Source organism: Myxocyprinus asiaticus, chromosome 48 (assembly GCF_019703515.2).
Source record: "Myxocyprinus asiaticus isolate MX2 ecotype Aquarium Trade chromosome 48, UBuf_Myxa_2, whole genome shotgun sequence".
NCBI lineage: Eukaryota > Metazoa > Chordata > Actinopteri > Cypriniformes > Catostomidae > Myxocyprinus > Myxocyprinus asiaticus.
Window position 1 is genome coordinate 12,444,993 of NC_059391.1, and position 19,804 is coordinate 12,464,796.

General features: G+C 38.6%; 1 protein-coding gene across 1 annotated transcript in view; it reads left to right on the top strand.

The window, feature by feature from the left end:
* LOC127437324 (uncharacterized) overlaps positions 1–19,804 on the top strand; it is a 63,021-nt gene that overhangs the window by 32,945 nt on the left and 10,272 nt on the right. The window contains exons 5-11 of the mRNA XM_051692167.1: positions 6,933–7,112; positions 8,594–8,736; positions 12,777–12,872; positions 13,138–13,201; positions 14,821–14,978; positions 16,310–16,436; positions 17,060–17,694. Coding sequence (XP_051548127.1) covers positions 6,933–7,112; positions 8,594–8,736; positions 12,777–12,872; positions 13,138–13,201; positions 14,821–14,978; positions 16,310–16,436; positions 17,060–17,694 — 1,403 coding nt within the window. The remainder of the gene's footprint in view (positions 1–6,932; positions 7,113–8,593; positions 8,737–12,776; positions 12,873–13,137; positions 13,202–14,820; positions 14,979–16,309; positions 16,437–17,059; positions 17,695–19,804) is intronic.

Here is a 19,804-nt window from a genome sequence, read left to right on the forward strand (position 1 = left end):
CAGTAAAACAGAGCTGTTATAATGGCTTTAATTTGGGAAGAACAATATCTTCCAAGAATAAAGCCATTATAATTGCTTAGCTCTGGAATTTCATTCTGATAGGTTCCTATACTTATGCAAGAACAATGCATAAGTGCTTTTTTATTATTCTGTCTTTTATTTAATGTGTGTGACACATTGCAATTTCCAAGTTGAATCTGCTATTTTTAGTCAAATAATTTTCACTTTTTGTGCAAATTTATAGTCACTTGCTGGTATAATATGCTGTATTGTAAAATTACATTATTGTAACATTAAACTGACCATCCTCATTATGCAGGTATTGCTATGCAGTTGCCAAGGTTCTCTGGCTTTTAACACATTGCTATGTGGTTGCTAGTGTTTTCTGAGTGGTTGCTAGGTTGTTGCTTACCAGTGTATAAATTACTCAAAAACATAATCCACTATAAATTACTAATTGCTTCTCTATGATTGTAATCAGAGCTCTGACCTTACTGATGACTTTACTGAAAAAGTTATCACTGTAATGAAAAGTTAAAAAGTACTTTTAGTTTACTTTCAAAAACACTTCTCACATTAACTTCTTGATTTTCTGGTCAATGAATTAAAAATCATGTCTACATATTTTCTCATTGTTCATCGTTGCATACAAGTCATACTCAACACCACGCATTTCTCCCTTATAATGACTCGTTAGTGACATAATTCATGTTAATATTTTCTACATAAATAATATTATTTTAGAAATATGTGTAACCCAAGTAATGCATTAAAAAGTAATTACCTTAATTGAAAATCAGTAACCTGATTACAAGAATTTAAATGTAATGCATTACACTACTTTTTGTACTAAAAAAGTAATTCATGAATTACTCTGAAATCAGATTTCACCCCACACTGTTGCTTACTGGCCAATGTCTATAGATATATCACAGGTTGTGCTTCAGTTTATAAAATATGCATTCCTTGACACTGTATTACAGCCTGTATAGCTGTACAACTCGCTTTTGGCGCCCCTCTGTGGACATTATACCCCAAAAATGGAGCTTACACATGCCCATACACCCGACAACACATACCACTTTGGCCACTTAGTGGGAAAAAAAATAATTACATTTGAAAAGTCAGCCTACTGTTTCCATTTTTACCAGTGAGACCAGTCTTAAGAAAATTAAAAACAAGCTGCATGATTTGTATTATGTCCTTATCAGGACTGATGTGGGACGAGTTACCCACAGAAGATGAATCTTTAGGGTTTGGGTTTAAGAACGAATCCATAACCTTTACGTAATGCTTGCTTTAGCATTTTAGTATGACAACACAGTGTCAAGATATATTTTAAGAGGCGAACAACCTGACAAGAGACTAAAGTGATCAAAACAACTGAGCTCTGTTTGAAACACCATGACTGATGGCTCTACAAACTAGAAACACTGCAGTGCTTGTGCTGCTGTGGGGTACAGACTAGATGTTATCATCTCCATCAAACTATGCTGAGATGAGTGCACTTCTGTGTGCCTGCTCACCCTGAGAACTCTTGACATCCTCTGCTGACTTGAGCTGACTTAAGGCTTTTTTGGCTCTCATACAGGGGCAGAATGACATCAAAGTTCTCACTGCCTCAGGTTCTCAAAATCATGATGGAAACAGACACACAACTGTTTCTTGGCTTAAAAAGTCTTCGCTAATTAAAACTGTAATATAAGCCAATTTGTTTACAATCAACTTCTTTTGCATTCTAAGACAACCAAGTCATCAATATTGGTTCTTATCCAGATAATCAGTCATTAATTGCACAGTTATAATGAGCTACAGCTGTTTTTTGCGTAGTCGAGCTACAGTCTGTAAACATAACATGCACAATGCTTAATTGTGATAAAACAACCTGTGATATATCTATAACAAACCCCTTACCTCATGAATTAGTATTAAGAATAGTTCACTCAAAAATGATAATTCTCTCATCATTTACTCCCTCATGCCATTCCAGATGTGTATGACTTTCTTTCTATTGCTGAACACAATTGAAGATTTTAGAAGAATATCTCAGCTCTGTAGGTCCTCACAATGCAAGAGAATGGGTGCCAAAACTTTGAAGCTTCAAAAAGGACATACAGACAGCATAAAAGTAATCCATAAGACTCCAGTGGTTTAATCGATATCCTTTGAAGTAATATGATATCTGTGGGTGTGAAAAAGATAAAAGTGTATGCCCTTTTTTACTACTAAATCTCCACTTTCACTTTCACATTTTTCTACTTGTCTCTTTGGTGCATCACATTCTTCGTGCGTATCATCACCTAATGGGCAAGGAGGAGAATTTATAGTAATAAAAGGACTTAAAGATTGATCAGTGTATGGACCTACATTGTATGGACCTACAGAGCTGAAATATTTTTCAAAAAGTCTTTGTGTTCTGAAGAAGAAAGAAAGTCATACACATCTGGGATGGCATGAGGGTGAGAAAATAATGAGAGAATTTAAATTCGGGTAAAATTCTCCTTTAAGGTAGCTCGTCCTGTACCGTTTATCAGAATCAGAATGAGCTTTATTGCCAAGTATGCTTACACATACAAGGAATTTGTCTTGGTGACAGGAGCTTCCAGTGTACAACAATACAAAACAGCAACAAGATTTTTTTTTAAATATTTAAAAATTGAATAAAAAATAAATAAATAATGAAAATAAAATAAAGTATATATAGAATACACAATAGACAATGCACATTAATTATTGCTCAATGGGGCAGTTTTAACTGTTCATGAGATGTATAGCCTGAGGGAAAAAACTGTTCCTGTGCCTGACGGTTCTGGTGCTCAGAGCTCTGAAGCGTCGGCCAGAAGGCAACAGTTCAAAAAGGTAGTGGGCAGGGTGAGTGGGGTCCAGAGTGATTTTTCCAGCCTTTTTCCTCACTCTGGAAGTGTATAGTTCTTGAAGGGAGGGCAGGGGGCAACCAATAATCTCTCAGCAGTCCGAACTGTCCTTTGTAGTCTTCTGATATCCGATTTCGTAGCTGAACCAAACCAGACAGTTATTGAAGTGCAGAGGATAGACTCAATGACTGCTGAGTAAAACTGTATCAGCAGCGCCTATGGCAGGTTGAACTTCCTCAGCTGGTGAAGGAAGTACAACCTCTGCTGGGCCTTTTTCACAATGGAGTCAAAGTGGGTCTCCCACTTCAGGTCCTGTGAGATGATAGTGCCCAGGAACCTGAATGACTCCACTGCTGCCACAGTGCTGTTTAGAATGGTAAGGGGGGACAGCGTTGGGTTGTTCCTCCTAAAGTCCACAATCATCTCCACCGTTTTGAGCATGTTCAGCTCAAGGTTGTTTTGACTGCACCAGACAGACAGCTGTTTAACCTCCCTTCTGTATGCAGACTCATCATCATCTCGGATGAGGCCGATGACAATGGTGTCATCTGCAAACTTCAGGAGCTTGACAGAGGGGTCCTTGGCGATGCAGTTGTTGGTGTAGAGGGAGAATATTAGTGGGGAGAGCACACATCCCTGGGGGGCACCAGTGATGATTGTACAGGTGCTGGAAGTGAATTTCCCCTGTCTCACTAGCTGCTGCCTGTCTGTCAGAAAGCTGGTAATCCAGTTGGTGTAATTTAGTCCGGAGAATAGCTGGGATGATGGTGTTGAAAGCTGAACTGAAGTCCACAAAAAGGGTCCTTGCATATGTCCCTGGTCTGTCCAGATGTTGCAGGATATGATGCAATCCCATGTTGACTGCATCATCCATAGACCTGTTTGCTCGATAAGCAAATTGAAGGGGATCTAGAAAGGGTCCAGTGATGTCCTTCAGGTGGGCCAACACCAGTCTCTCAAATGACTTCATGACCACAGATGTCAGGGCGACAGGTCTGTAGTCATTAAGTCCTGTGATTTTTGGTTTCTTTGGGACAGGAATGATGATTGAGCAATTGAAGCAGCAGGTAACTTCACACTGCTCCAGTGATCTAATGAAAATCAGTGTGAAGATGGGGGTCAGCTGGTTAGCACAGGATTTAAGACATGCAGGTGAAACGACGTCTGGGCCTTGTGCTTTCCTTATCTTTTGTTTTCAAAAGACACGGCACACAACATATTCACAGATCTTAAGTGCAGGTTGAGTAGCAGGAGGGGGGAGGAGGGGGATTGCAGCAGGTGTTGGTGTTTGTGTGAAGTGAAGGTCAGAGCGGGTGTGGGGTGTGAGATTGGGCCTTTCAAATCTATAGTAGAACACATTCAGGTCATCAGCCAGTTGTTGGTCCACCACAAGGTTGGGGGTAGGAGTCCTGTAATTCGTAAATTGTTTCATGCCACTCCACTCTGATGCAGGGTCATTAGCTGAAAACTTGTTTTTCAGCTTCTCAGAGTATCTTCTTTTAGCCAATCTGATTTCCTTATTCAGTGTGTTCCTGGCCTGATTGTACAAGACTTTATCCCCACCTCTGTAAGCATCCTCTTTGGCCTCACGAAGCTGCTTGAGTTCTGCTGTAAACCATGGTTTGTCATTGTTAAACATTAAATAAGTCCTAGTAGGGATGCACATATCCTCACAGAAACTGATATATGATGTAACAGTATCTGTGAGCTTGTCCAGGTCTGTGTCTGCAGCCTCAAAAACACTCCAATCAGTGCAGTCAAAGCAGGCTTGTAGTTCCAACTCTGCTTCATTGGTCCATCTCTTTACAGTCCTTACTACTGGCTTGGTTGATTTTAATTTCTGCCTGTAGGTTGGAAGAAGATGAACCAGACAGTGATCAAAGAGTCCCAAAGCTGCTCTAGGGACAGAGCGATATGCATCCTTTATTGTTGTGTAGCAGTGATCCAATATATTTCTGTCTCTGGTTGGGCAAGTAATGTTCTGTCTGTAATTGGGCAGTTCACGTGTGAGGTTTGCTTTGTTAAAATCCCCAAAAATAGTAATAACTGAGTCTGGGTATTGTTGTTCTGTGTCTGTGATCTGATCAGCCAGCTGTTGCAGCGCGGCATTCAAACACGCGTTTGGCGCGATGTAAACACTCACCAGAATAAATGAGGAAAACTCCTGCAGTGAGTAGAAAGGCTTACAGTTAATAAAGATCGCTTCCAAATTAGGACAGCACATCTTCATTAACGTTATTACATCTGTACACCAACTTTCAATGATGTAAAAGCATGTTCCACCACCTCTCGTTTTCCCCGTTAACTCCGCAATGCGATCCGCTCTGAACAGCTGAAAGCCCAGCAGATGCAACGCGCTGTCCGGAATGGTTTCACTCAGCCAGGTTTCTGTGAAGCACAAGGCAGCAGAGGTTGAAAAGTCCTTGTTTGTATGGGTGAGAAGATGTAGTTCGTCCGTTTTGTTAGGAAGAGAGCGAAGATTCGCTAGATGAATACTCGGCAGCGCTGTTCAAAAGCCGCACCGACGGAGCTTGACCAGCGCATGTCGTTCGTTCATATCGTCAATCTCGTTCAAAAAGAAAAGGGGCAGGATGAATTATGAATAAAAGTGAGTGATGACCACACATTTCAATGACATACGGACATTATTGAAACTCATAATTATTTTTAGGCTAGTATTGTTGTCCTTTTTTTGTATAGCTTGATAAAAAGTCCTCAGTAGTTCACATTATGATAGATATGCTTTGTCGTCGTTTGTGGGGAAAGACTTATGATGCTTTAACACTCTGCAGTGCTGAATTCTCTTAGTAGAGAATATTTTAATAAAGGAAAATTAGACTTGTTCTGGTTGAGAATGACTGTTTTTTGTTCAATGCAATTCCTTAAAAGACAGTCATTAGGCGGCATCTGCAGGTGCAAAGGCGTAACTTGAAGATATGGTCAGTAAACGAATCTGAACAAATCTTTTTTGTGAACGAAATCAAAAGAATCGAGTCACTGAATTGAATCAAAATCACCACCACTATTGGAGAGTTTTGCACATCCAAAGAACAAAAATCTAGTGATTTTTTGAGCCACTCTATGACCTCAGCTTCCAGTAGTTCAAAGAGCTTCAGATGTTTTTGCTGAGGTCTTCTCATTATGACTACATAACTGAGTGACAGTGGTTATGAGCTACTTGTGTCCATGCAAAAGACCTCTGAGGGCTGCCACAGGCATCTGATGTGATTATGATGGAGACGCTTGTCCCAATTAAAGCAGTACTGGACAAGGAGTAATAAGGGGGGAATATGTTTTTTTTTTTAATGTTAATTATTTCCCTCCTCTTGTGACATTTTTTGAAGAACTGCTGAGCTATTAAAGGAGACATCATGTTCAGAAAACAAAAGCTTCCCACAAAAGACTCATGACTGGCAAAGCATACACAACATCTTAATGTGGTGTTTTAAGTTATGTGTCAAGTAAAAACTAAGTTATGTGTCAAGTAAAAACTGACTTTGATTATTTACAAATCACTTTTTCTGCCACTGTTTCAATAATAGCAGCACTTTATAATAAGGTGTTTAATGTTCATTTAATGTTAATGTTCATTTATAAATATACTATTATATACTAAATAGTTCATGTTAGTTCATAATGCAATAGCCAATGTTAAAAGTATACAACTTTTAATGTAAAAATGTGTGTGTGTGTGTATGTGTGTATGTGTGTGTGTGTGTGTGGGGGGGTTGTACTTGCTTGTTTTGACTAGCAAGCAAGTAAGTACCCCCCCCCCCCATCTACGCCCCTGGATGGAGTGAATCCTCAGAAACTAAGGGTATTCAATTTATAAGGCAGTGTTCCGTGACTGCTGATCTTTGACTTACAGTACCAGCATTTCTATATGTGCAGTCCAACTCTGGTAACACTAAATGATCACGAAATGCCAAAATGTTCAAAAGTACAGCATTGGACCAGACAGTGAAGATACAGTCACAGGTGAATGATGGAATAGAACACAGGTGACCCGTTTAAATGAAGTTTGAACTGCTTTAGTGACCCTGTTTGGTTTTGTTTTAGGACCTTATGGAGAGCACCACTGGTCCACGCATTACCCATTCTGTGGAGGGGCGTTCCAGTCACCTATTGATTTCCAAACACAGCTGCTAAGATACGATCCAAACTTGCCGCCAATCCAGATCCAGAACTACAACCTATCAACCAATGAGCAGCTTACTCTCGGCAACAACGGACACTCTGGTAAAGCAGTATAATTACAGAGCATGTTTTAAACTTGGTTAATAACTATTGTCACACTATTCACTGTTATCATTGTTAAAAGTGTACACTTAAACATTACAAGAACAAAAAGGGCAGACTTCTTTTTTAAATGTACATTTTTAGATATTACACTTAAACATATTGTAATGTCTTAGGAAGAACCTAGCCTATTCATATACCTGCTATAAAATAGTAAAGGATTTTTGGCTGTTAAACTAATGAGGACATGTGCGTCAAACACAGTGGTAGAGTAGTCTTTCATTCCAACCTTACTTTCTAGGTCAAAGCTGAGAAAATGATAGGCTGATCTCTTTTGTATGTCAAACACAACAATTTACTGTAATCACCCACTTATTATGATAAAGCAACAACCTGTTTATATTTTAGTCTGGAAAAGATGGTAAAGTTTTGGTCATGACTCAGGGTAACGTCTTAAACAACCACACGAGCACTTCTTTTCTTGGTATTGTTTATTTGTCTGGTCAAAACTGACTGTTTCTCTACTTTTTCTCTACTGTATCTCTACCTTTTACTTGACAATTTGACTAATTTTATTCACCCTTATGATGGATGGACCCCAAAGAGCCATGTCTGGTCAAAAAGATAGGTACATGCATAGTTAGTTACATTAAGTGTGTACTGGTGCCACTGAATTACTGCTGCGAGGATGAATACTGATGAAGATTCCTGACAGTGTACCTGTGTCACTGTGTCTGGGGTTTTGGAGCAAGTTCAGACACAGTTTGGGTCAGTTTGGAAAAAGTTCGGCTGGATTAAGTCTAAAAACTATGGCCTCAGCTATAATTATTCGTTGTGAAAGCGTCACTATAACTATTGCTCATATTAGAGTTAGGGATTTGAACAATCCCCTAACCATAAATATTAAAGGAATGTTCTGGGTTCAATAAAGTTAAGCACAATTAACAGCATTTGTGGCATAATAATGATTTCCACAAAAAAATAATTTCATCTTGTCCCTTTAAACCGCATAAATCATAGTTACAACAGAATTGAATGAGGCCAGTCCTTAAAGGTGCACTCAGTAATTATTTCCCCCATTAAAAAGTTTTACTCCTAAAGAATTGAATTGTAATTTTAAAATGTGTATAAAATCATGAGCACTCACATGAAATGAAGACTCTTGTCATATCAGTAACCTTATAAAAGCTGTTTTATTCTACATGGGGCATGGGGCTGCCATTTTAGAATCACATGACCAACTGAATACAACTTGCTTAATCTCAGTAACTGTTCTGTTATTGGACACCTTCACTCTTGGATTAAATTGATCATGGCTGATTGTGAATAGTGAATTTCTACAATGGCATCTCTAACTGAAAACTATTGATTTTGAATGATGCTGCATCCACACCACTACATGTCACTGTAAGTCCAAGATGACACAAACAAAAAGTTACTGAGTGCACCTTTAAATGTTTTTTTTTTCTTTGTATCCACAGTGCAGCTGTCTTTACCCTCTCACATGTACATCTCCAGCCTGTCTCACAGATATTCAGCAGCTCAGCTTCACTTCCACTGGGGCTCCTCCAATCTACTAACGGGATCAGAACACACTGTCAATGGGAAGCGATTTGCTGCAGAGGTGAAGTAAACATGCACATCCCAAGATACAGTGGTCCTAAAAAAGTATTTGGGTTTCTTTGGTTAGAATTGCATTGCATTAGATAAAAGAATATCAGATAGATTGGCATCTGCAAACAAATTGTGCTAGAACTTTTCTCAGAGCTAAAAAAGTCATGAATGTTTGGTTACATCCTTCAAACTAACATTTTTCTGAGCCATTTGTTTTTTTTTTTTTGTTTTTTTTTCAGTTGCTTGATTTGCCACAGGTGTAGTTCAGCACATTAACTATGGACATGTTCCACTAAGTTTGACAGCCAGAAACTATATTTTAACAATATGTATATATATATATATATATATATATATATATATATATATATATATATATATATATATATATATATATATATATATATATATATATATATATATAAATCCTATGTTTGCTTCAGTATATAATCCAAAGACATCCAGAATTTTAAAGTGGGGCTCAAGTGTCCATATACATTTTGGGTCCACTGTACCTCCTACAGTATGTAGTGTGTATACGTTTTCCTGCTTGATCAGTTGTTTTGTGCATGTTTATAGAGCCTTTATATTATGCATCATATTCAGTAGTTATTGCCCTCACATAAATATGCCACCAAACTACAGTACATGCTAACATGACACTGACACCTGAAGTCAGGGCCTGACAGTGCATGATGCAATTCTCTGTAACGTCTGTGGATGTGTCAGAATAATTACAGTGGACGATTTACGGACCTCTCCATCTCTATTTATCACATTTGGAAAAGGTGTGTGACAGCCTGACAGGTTGCTTACAATGGCTAAAGTATTTGTCACTTGTCAGCCTCATCTATAGACCTTATTCACAGAAGCACCATCTTTGATTTTTAATTGGAATGACAACAAGGCTGTGAGGGATAGGTTTAACATCTCTTCAATTGCCTGCACAGTATAAAGCTGTAAAAAGCTCCTAGATCACATCATATTTTCCACAACTCTGGAGTTGTTGTCTGGAGTTTTTTGTGTACTGAATGTTCTTGAAAAGACATTTGTCCATAGAACGATCCAAAAACACTTTAAACTGCAGCCCTGCCCATTGAAGAGACTGTACATATCCCTCACAGCCTCATTGTCAATCACGTCATAAAATCAAAGATGGTGCTGCTGTGAATAAGGTCTATTCTTATGTAACCACAGACCAGACATTAATAAGGCAGTTTTAGTTATGTTGCTTCAAGTATGTAAACAATTTTTTTAAGTGTCTCTGATGACTTTGTCCTCAAAGGAATAGTTCACCCAAAAATTGAAGTTTTCTCAGAATTTACTCACCCTAATGCTATCCCAGATGGCTGGGATGAACACAGACTAGGTATTTAGGAAAATATCTCAGCTCTCAGCTCTTTAGGTCCATACAAAGTGGATCATGGCCAGAACTTTGAATCACCAAAAATCACAAAGGCAACATAAAAGTAATCCATAAGACTCCAGTGGTTAAATCCAAATCTTCTGAAGTGGTATGATAGGTGTTTGTGTGAATCAGATCAATATTTAAGTCCTTTTATATATAAATCTACACTTTCACTTCCACATTCTTCATGCATATCGCCACCTACTGGTTGGGGCTGGTCAAAGGTGGAGATTTACAAAAAGACTTAAATATTGATCCGTTTCTCACCCACACCTATCATATAGCTTCTGAAGACATGTATTAAACCACTGTAGTCATATGGATTACTTTTATGCTGCCTTATATGCTTTTTAGAGATTCAAATTTCTGGCCACCATTCACTTGCATTGTATGGACCTGTAGAGCTGAGATGTTCTTCTAAAAATCTTCATTTGTGTTCTGCAGAAGAAAGAAAGTCATACATATCTGAGATGGCATGAGTGTGAGTAAATGATGAGAGAATTTTCATTTTTGGTTGATCTATCCCTTTAAAATACAAAAGAATATCTAAGCAGAATTTTAGCCTCAGTCACCATTCACTTAATGTTTTTTATCATATAATAAAAGTGACTGAGACATTCTGCCGGACATTTCCATCGTGTTCCACGGAAGGAAGAAAAATATGCAGGTAAGAACATGTGGGTGAGTAAATAATGACAGAATTCTTATTTTTGGGTGAACTATACCTTAAATAAAGTTCACAAACTACAAATTCATCATTTTAAAATACATTTGGGCTTTTTTTTTTTTTAAATTGATTGGAAAGTGAAGTGTAAAGAGAAAAGTAGTTTTGAGAGAAGGGGTGTGAGATCAGGACATGAGCCAGGTCAGACTCTAACTTTGGACCTTATGAGCCACTAGCTTTTGTAGGTCCTGAGCAGGTACACAGCCCACTTCTTCTTCTTTAGTCAGCTGCTCCCATTAGGGGTCACCGTAGCAGACCATCCATGATCCACATATTGGACCTGGCACAGGTTTTATACCAGATGCCCTTCCTGACACAACCCCCAGTGGTTGGGGGACTCTCACTCACACCTACAGGGCAATTTTAGAGTCTCCAATTTACTTAACCCGAATGTTTTTGAACTTGTGGGAGAAACCCACACAAACATGGGGAGAACATGCAAACTCCACACAGAAAGGCCCAGTTGAGCCAGGACTCAAACTCAGGACCTTCTTGCTGTGAGGCAGCAGTGCTAACCACTGAGCCAATGGTTGAACTTGTATAATTATTGTATTATTTTGGCTCATCAGCACAGCGTTATTAATATCCGGACTCTGCAGTGGTTATGTAGGAAATGTAATTTATTCAGGAGAAAGAACCAGACAGATTCGCGCAGTCTCGATCGCCGTTGGGTTTTCCTCTCTAAACAATACTGTAACTGAGGGGATGTTACCACATCTTTATATGGACATATAATTCACAGCAGTTCCAATTATTTTTCGCTTCACTTGAGTGTGAGCCTATATCTCGCGCCTCCCTTGACAGGCGCCCACATGTTGAAAACTCCTGTGCTAACGCACACCTCATTCATGAACAGAGAGCTCCCAAAAACTTCCCACAAATTTAGCTTGGTTGCATAGCCAAGTTATCTCCCTGGTTAGTGATTTTGTATGTAAAGACCCAGATGCTCCACTTTGCTGTTGTCCACCACATCACTTTCCTTTCAATTTATTCTCAAAATATTCCGACTTTTATCTCATAATGCTTTGACTTTATTCTCGTAATGTTTACTTTATTCTCAAAATGTTATGATAAATGACAATTGCAAATTTAAATTGTTAAATTACTTTGATTTTATTGTTAGCGTCAATTTCTGCACAATTAACAAATGAGCCGACAATTTGTAATTTTTGCTTTGATCCGCAATTTAAATAAAAAACGTGTTTGATCCATTTATTGTGCGACTGACATTTGCTCAAATAAAGTTCTGAACTGGTGTCAGTGTTGTGCACTTAATATAGGCCCTAATTGTTATTTGACAGGTAGGGTGGTCATTTTTTAAGTCATGGAAGGAAGGATTCTTCTTATTTTTATATTTTAATATGCCCTGTGGGCTAAGCCTCGCATGTCACTGAAGTCTAGCAATGCCCCTGCTATATACTGCTATAAAATCAGATAATATTCTATTAGAGCAACTAAAATATACACTCACATAATGGCTTTGCCTAGATTATGTGAGTTTTCTTGGGTAGTGGAAACTTTTCAATATCCTTATTGATTCCTAATGGATGCTTTTCACACTTCCGTTTGGAACGTGGAAGTAAACGATTGCAGGGTAAACCTTCATCGTGGTGAATGGGAGACCACGGCACTTATAGGTTTTGCTTACCCATTTGCTTCAACATCAAAAGAAAAATACAGCTTTTACATTACCAAATGAAAAACAAATTGAGAGCAGTGGATGACGACCATCAAAAGAGAGAAGATGGCAGTTAATGTCACTCACATGCAAAGAATAATGTTATAAATTTAGATTAAATCATTAAAAAATTGCAAATATAAAAAGTTTGCTAGATTTATGCTGCTAAATAAGGTGGAAACGCGTTATCACAGTCTCTCAAAAGAGTCCATTGAAAGCCTCTCTTTCTGTTGCATCTAGATGCATGTGGTTCACTTTAATTCTGACAAGTACCCCAGCATCTCAGTGGCAGTGGACAAGCAAGATGGACTGGCTGTGCTGGGAGTTTTCATTGAGGTGAGTCTTGACTATTTAGGGTGTTGTGGTGCAGTGGTTAAGGCTCAGGGCTGGTAACCAAAAGTTTGCTGGTTTGATCCCTGCAGAAACCATCAGCATTGTAGAGCAAGGCATTTGGCCCCAGGTTGCTCCAGGAGGATCATGGTAGTAGTGTTAGTGCTATGAGTTCATGGAAACATTGAATGAAACAGAAACAGAAAGAAATTGCACTGGTGTGGGTGTATTTTCTAATCTAAGTGTTTTAATCATGTTTTATATAATTTAGATTGGAGAGTCTAACCCTGCTCTTGACAAATTCCTCAAATACATCAGTGGGATAAAGTACAGAGGTATGTTTTCGACTTCAGATTTCCTTCTGTGATTGCGACCTACGCCTTAAAGCAGGGGTATTCAATTGGTGGACTCCGGTCCGTGTACGGACCGAAGGACATTTCAATCTGGACTGAGCTCTAAATCTTTGTGCTAGTTATCTGACACCTGCTAAGTGATTGTGTAAGCATACGTGTATACGCGCGCAGCACTAGAGAGAAATATTTCTCTCTGGAGCGGGAATAAAGTGCGTTCAGCACTGTGCACTTTATTCCCGCTCCACTCGCATTGCCTTTCTCCCCGCTATAGACATGATGTGCCACATAAAGCCTAATTTACTGTATGTACAAGTCGCAGGTGTGGTTATTTTAACATCAAAAACATTAACATAAAAAACTTTAACTTGGCGCCTTTAGAATATAATGTTTTTTTCCCGTCTAAATTTTGCTTTATTAATCAGCATGTTACAAGCCTTTCATAATAAACAAACACATTTTTTTTTCTAATTTTGTGAAAATTACATGTCATCATGGATGGCAAGTATAACCTGTTTATACTTATTATGCAAACAGTATTTTAATGCTTCACTGTAGTTATGTAACTTGTTTGTTTGTTGTTAATAGATTCTCACTTTAAGGAAAATATAAGAATGGTCCATTCAGACTTTTACATTTTTATAAATGTTCTCTCAGGGGACACTTCTGAACCCCCATACAATGTTTTTTATCTGTCAAAAAGCCTCCTGTGTCCCATACATATATATAAATATTTAAACACAAAAACTGTACTGCTGTCATTCAGCTTCTAAACCAACTGTTGAGCCTATCTTTTAATATTCATATCCAAGTGCCCTCGACAGATGACATTTTTTGGTAGAAAAGATCTCTCAGACCCCACTACTTTGGCTGTCCCCCACTACTTTGGCAATTTACAAAGTTCTATTGCTGCCAACGTGGCAAGTTATAAAAAATATTTACAAAAAGATACATAATTTCCTAGCCATATAACTACTGACACCATGTAAGCTACATATTATTATCCGGACCATTGCTGGGAAGGAAATGTAGAGACCGGACCTCTGCCTTAAAGGAATAGGTCACCCAAAATGAAAATGCTGTCATCGTTTACTCATCCTCATATCTTTTCAAAAGCATATGACTTTCTTTTTTTTTCTGTGGAACACAAAAGGAGTTGTTAGGCAATATTTTAGTCTTAGTCACCATTCACTTTCATTTAATATTTCCATACAATGAAAGTCAATATTGAGGGGCTGCTCACATAGAACGTGTTTTTGCATCCATCTGATTTTTTTTTTTTTTTAATTCTGTGTAAACATGCACAAGATAGACGTCTTGCTGTTTTTTTAGCATCTCACACAGGAGTGCAATGTTTTTTAGACGTCGTTTCAGGTTAACTTCAGCTTTTAAAATCATGTTTTGAGACACCAGCGTTTTATTCATTGCGCTGCATCTAGCTTTATTTAGTGCAAGAATGTGTTCAGTCTGAACAGCCCCTTAAATCTCTTTTTGTGTTCCATGGAAGAAAGAAAGGTATTTTTCATTTTTGGCTAAACTATACTTTTAGTCCTCAATAGAAGTAGCCCATGCTTACACTCTTGTATGGCTACGTGAACTGACAGATCAGAAAATACAGGTTCCAGCCTTTAACATCCGTGAGCTATTGCCAGCCCGACTGGACGAGTATTACCGCTATGATGGTTCTCTGACCACGCCACCCTGCTATCCCAGCGTGCTATGGACCGTGTTTAGGAAACCAGTTACCATTTCACGCAAACAGGTAAATTAGCCATGCATATGTTGTTCAATCAATGTTCTTTCACTGTGATAGACTACTTTAGGTGCCTACGCACATGCTTTCTTTCAAGGAAATGTAGTCTAGTAGAAGTCGAGTTCAAATTTGGCATCTATTAAAGCGATCCCCTACTTCGTCAATGCTAGCTAATGGATGAGATCAACCTAACAGAGAGTTGTAACTGTTGTAACAGGAATCACAGCAAAAGATCTCAACAGTGAGTGTTCACTTCCAGAAAGCGTTGTGTCTGATGTAATCTGATCAATCTCCCCACACTCTTAGGGGTCGTTCAGACCCAACGTGTTATTGCACTAGAAGAATCTAGAGTCAGTGCAACAAATATTACAGAACAAAGGTGTCTCGAGACGCGCTTATGAAAGTTGGCATTCTTTTTAAAGTTTTTTAAATGCTTTTTATTAATATTTTTAAAAAACGTGCCACAACTGTCAAAGATGTCCGTCTAGCGCTTGGTTGCATAGAAAAACAATGGAAAAATAGCGCAGATGGATCCAAAAATGTGTTTGGTGTGAACGAGCCCTTAATCAACTTACAGTATACATTTGTATCAGTTTGAATATTTTCCATGTAACGGACATAAAATGAACAAGTTCACTAGTTCATATACTCCTGGAGTGCAATAAGGTAAACGGATTTGGTGTGCTGTCCATAAGGACTGGGCTTGAACCCTGAGATCCTCCATCCCTTCCCCCAAGACTATTTTTAGTCCTCAATACAAAAAGTAGCCTATGCCAATACTCTTCTGTCACAACTTGAACTTACAGATCAGAAAATACAGGTTCCAGCCTTTAACATCCATGAGCTATTGCCAGCCCGTCTTGATGAGTATTACCCCTACGATGGTCCAACTGCTATCTGACTAAAGCAAAAATAGAAAGACAATTTTGAAATAATAATTGGTATGGGCGTTATGAAATATAAATGTGGAGATGGGGAGGAGGAGGGATGCCAGAAGAATCGTCACCGGTGCGAGGAAAGTAGCCGCTTATACACTATATCCTTGCGAGATGATTGGCAGGCCTAGATGAACAAGCTCCTTCCGAAACTTGCATTTGGAAATTCATATTGGATTGTCATTGCTATAGCGATAACGTCATTCGCATAGCTTAATGGGATGAGAAGTTTATACCCTTGAAAGACATTAAGTACAGTCTTGTACCTCTATCTTTTTCTGATTTTCAAATGCTATTTTACTTCAAATGTTGTGATTTATCATGAACTTGTTGGCTTGTTAGAACTAGTCTTTGAACTAGTTTCAATTGTGAATTCATGGTAGTGTAATTGTTCCTTCTTCACAGTTTTTGGCATTGGCCACTTCTCTGTATGCCTCATATGCACAAGAATCTGCTCCTGTGCTTCTTCACGGAAATTACCGAAAGCCACAACTAACAGACAACAGAGTAATATTGGTCTCCTTCAAAGATGGTTAGTAGTCTAAATTGCAGTTTGAATGTATATGACCAGAAAGATTGTGAGAATTATTTTCCTATTAAAGGGTTAAATGTGAAATGCTAAAGTATCTTCTGCAGTGCTTGAGGAGAAGCTTTTATTTATCAGAGTGGCATTGATTCCCATCATGGAATTGGAATCAAGCTGTCTTTGTCTCTTTCTATGACATCTGCATATTACCTTTTTCCTCAATGAAAGATCCTTGCTACTGCAGGCTCCTTCAAAACAAACACCGGGTTCCAAATTAGATGCTTCAGCTGAACCTGTTTTTAGAGTTGGTGCACCATAGATCTTCCTTCTAAATGCCAGGCATTCTGTAGCAATGAGAGGACACCTCGGTTTGCTGTCATCACACCTTGTATTCTTTTGCTTCTGTCTGGCTTTTAGCTAACCTTCCTTGAATGAAGGCTCAAAACATTGATATCCCAGCCTTCCGCTTGCTTTCTGTTCTCAACTGCATGGCAATGTGATGAGGCGAATGCAGGTCCATCATATTTTCCTTCCCTAGATCCCTAGTCAAGCCTTGACCACGTAGCATCCATTGAGTCCTCCATTGCAGTGCTATACGTGAACACCACTCTACATTGTGTCTGATGCAGGACTTCATGATATTCTTTCAGTGGCGTCCCCCTTTCAGAGAAGGCAAGTCATCCAGAAGCTTCTGGTATGTGACCTTGCAGATCTGGCTGATGAGGGACTCTACCAGCTTCTACCGAAGATGAATCACAAGCCTGGAGTGGATATTAAGTTGAAGAACATCAAGAAACTCTGGAGCCAGGCCACTCAGAAACAACATTGGCCGAAGAACAAGGCTCCAAGCAGCACTGCTGGGAATAACATGCCTGCAAGTCCTTATATGAGCACACTTTATATGAATAAAGTGCTGTGTTTTGAATCCCTGGAGAAGAATATAATTCATCAGCTACAGAGATGTCAGGCCATGGGTCAGATGGTCCAAGCTTTGAGAGAAGTCGTCTTCCCTGAGTTGAACCTTAAGAGTTATTTGGACTGCAGGTCTGACCTAGATCTCGAGGCCATGAGGCAACTTGTACAAGGAAGACCAAGGGATGAAGCCGCTGAGCTTGAACAATCACTGGCCAAAGCCATGCAAAGACAGATGAAGAGGCAAATCAAGCGGCAAAGAAACCCAAACCTAAAAAGCATCACAGGGCATCCTCAAGCCATGATCCTCAAGAACTACAACTTGGCATCTTCTTACCACAGACCTCAACTAGTTGAATTGGAAGATTAGAGCCATTGAGGGCCTTAAACATCCCTGGAAGCTTATATATTTTCGCTGTCCGCTGTCATGCACACTCAGAATATTTAGTCAGCTTGGCTCCTTGGGCCAGCATTACAACTGACTAATGTTTATTTAGTTTGATGGGACTTGTAGCAGTACTCCTCTAATGCTTTTGTTTTAGTGTCTCAAAGATCTGTAAAGATCTGTATCTTTAAAGATCTTTATTGCAGTTTGTTTTTCATCTCACATTTGCTTTTATGACTCTGTCGGTTAGGTTTAGGTTTTGTTGATTTAAAACTTCATAGAGCATTTACATTAAAAACCTCATCTGTTTGGAAGAAAATGTAACTAATTTTAAGTGCCACACACTGGACATTTCACTTCGAAACTGCCACGATACGTATAAGGAACCATGGTATATAATTTTTTTTAAATGTTGCCACAGTCACGTAATTATCATGAAATCAGGCTGAAATGGCAAACATTCTGCCTAACATCTTTTGTGTCTTTAAAACGCAAACAGGACAAAAATAGACAATGTTGTAGCAATGATTTGGTGAACAAATAATGTTCATGTTATGTTATGCCCATGGCTTTCTAAAGTTGTTTTATAGTTTTTTCCGGTTACTTTGACCAGATAGTATGCTAGACACAACATTTCCTAGAAGTCAGTCCAAAGGGCTGTAGACAAGACCACAAAATGGAAATTTTTTCCAATTTATCTCATCCAGATTAACTATTTTACGATTAGTCTGGACTAAAAACTGGTCTGTTCTAAGCATTAGTGAGCTTTTTGTGGGAGGATACTGCTCAAACCATCTTAATAAATGATATATGAAATGTACAAAAGCCAGAATTACATACTGTCAAGAGCATATTTTTACATTTTATTTGGGAAAGTTGAGCTGTATGTCACAGTAATTGTATTCTGTGGTTAAAAGCGGTAAAGAGTTATGCAAGACTTAAAAGAGACAAAAGAACTAAATCAGCACTTTAAGTATTTTAACATTTCTCAGTTTTCTAACACTGCATGCTGCTGCTTTTAGGTGTGATTTGAGACCAGGAAGAAAGCAGACATTGACACATATTGTATGGGCCTATAATATTTTTATTGCATTGTCTAGAATAGATAAATGACAAATGTATTGCTTCTTTGAAAGGACAAACCATATCCCTGTTTTTATTATAAATGGTGTTGAAAAGGGATGTGTGAATGTTATCAATTACGTGTCAGAGACTCATCGTTGTTTACATTTGTCTGGAGTCCAGGGTTTTCGAAAATTTGCAGCCTGCAGTAGTCTAATTTTAATACTCTTATTTTAATCTAAATAGTCCAATTCATATCACACTGCAGGACACTGCTTGAAATGTCATGTCAACAATCCATGTACATTATATTCACAAGAATCTCCTCTCAGTTTTCATGCCTCTTTTTTTCTCCTCTTTGAACATAGAAGACTTTACTTGGATGAGCTGGGGTATGTTATCAAAGCACCAACAGTTTGTGTGTGTGTGTGTGTGTGTGTGTGTGTGTGTTTGTGTTTGTGATGTCAGACACTTTCTCACCCCTGGCTAACAGACGTGACGTGTTTGTTATGACATTCATATGTGAGGCAATGAGTTGGTGGCCATACAGTGATGTGTGGCTGCAATGAAGCGTCAGAGCGCTCACCCCCCTCTTTGGGCACGACATAATTGCTGTTGACATAAGACTCAACATATGGAGAGGGCATGTTTGTGCATTTAGCTTGACTTTAGGGCCTTATTATTGACGTATCTATGGTTAAGTTCTAATTGTAGGACACTAGTGGTGCCTGAGAGATATTTTTTTACTTTAACCACTGTGCCCTACACACATGCATGTGTGTTTTTTTACATCACTGGATTTTGTCAACACGTGTGTAATCATACAGTAGCTGCATGTGTGTTTGTGCATGATGTCAGTTGTGTAACATCAGTGTGTGATGACTGCTTGTCATATTGAGTAGAGCTATACTGAAAAAAAATATTTTGGGGGGTGTTAATTACTATTCATACACATTGGTTAAAATACTGTATACCCTTAACCTATATTGCATGCTAAAACTGAGAAATAATTTAC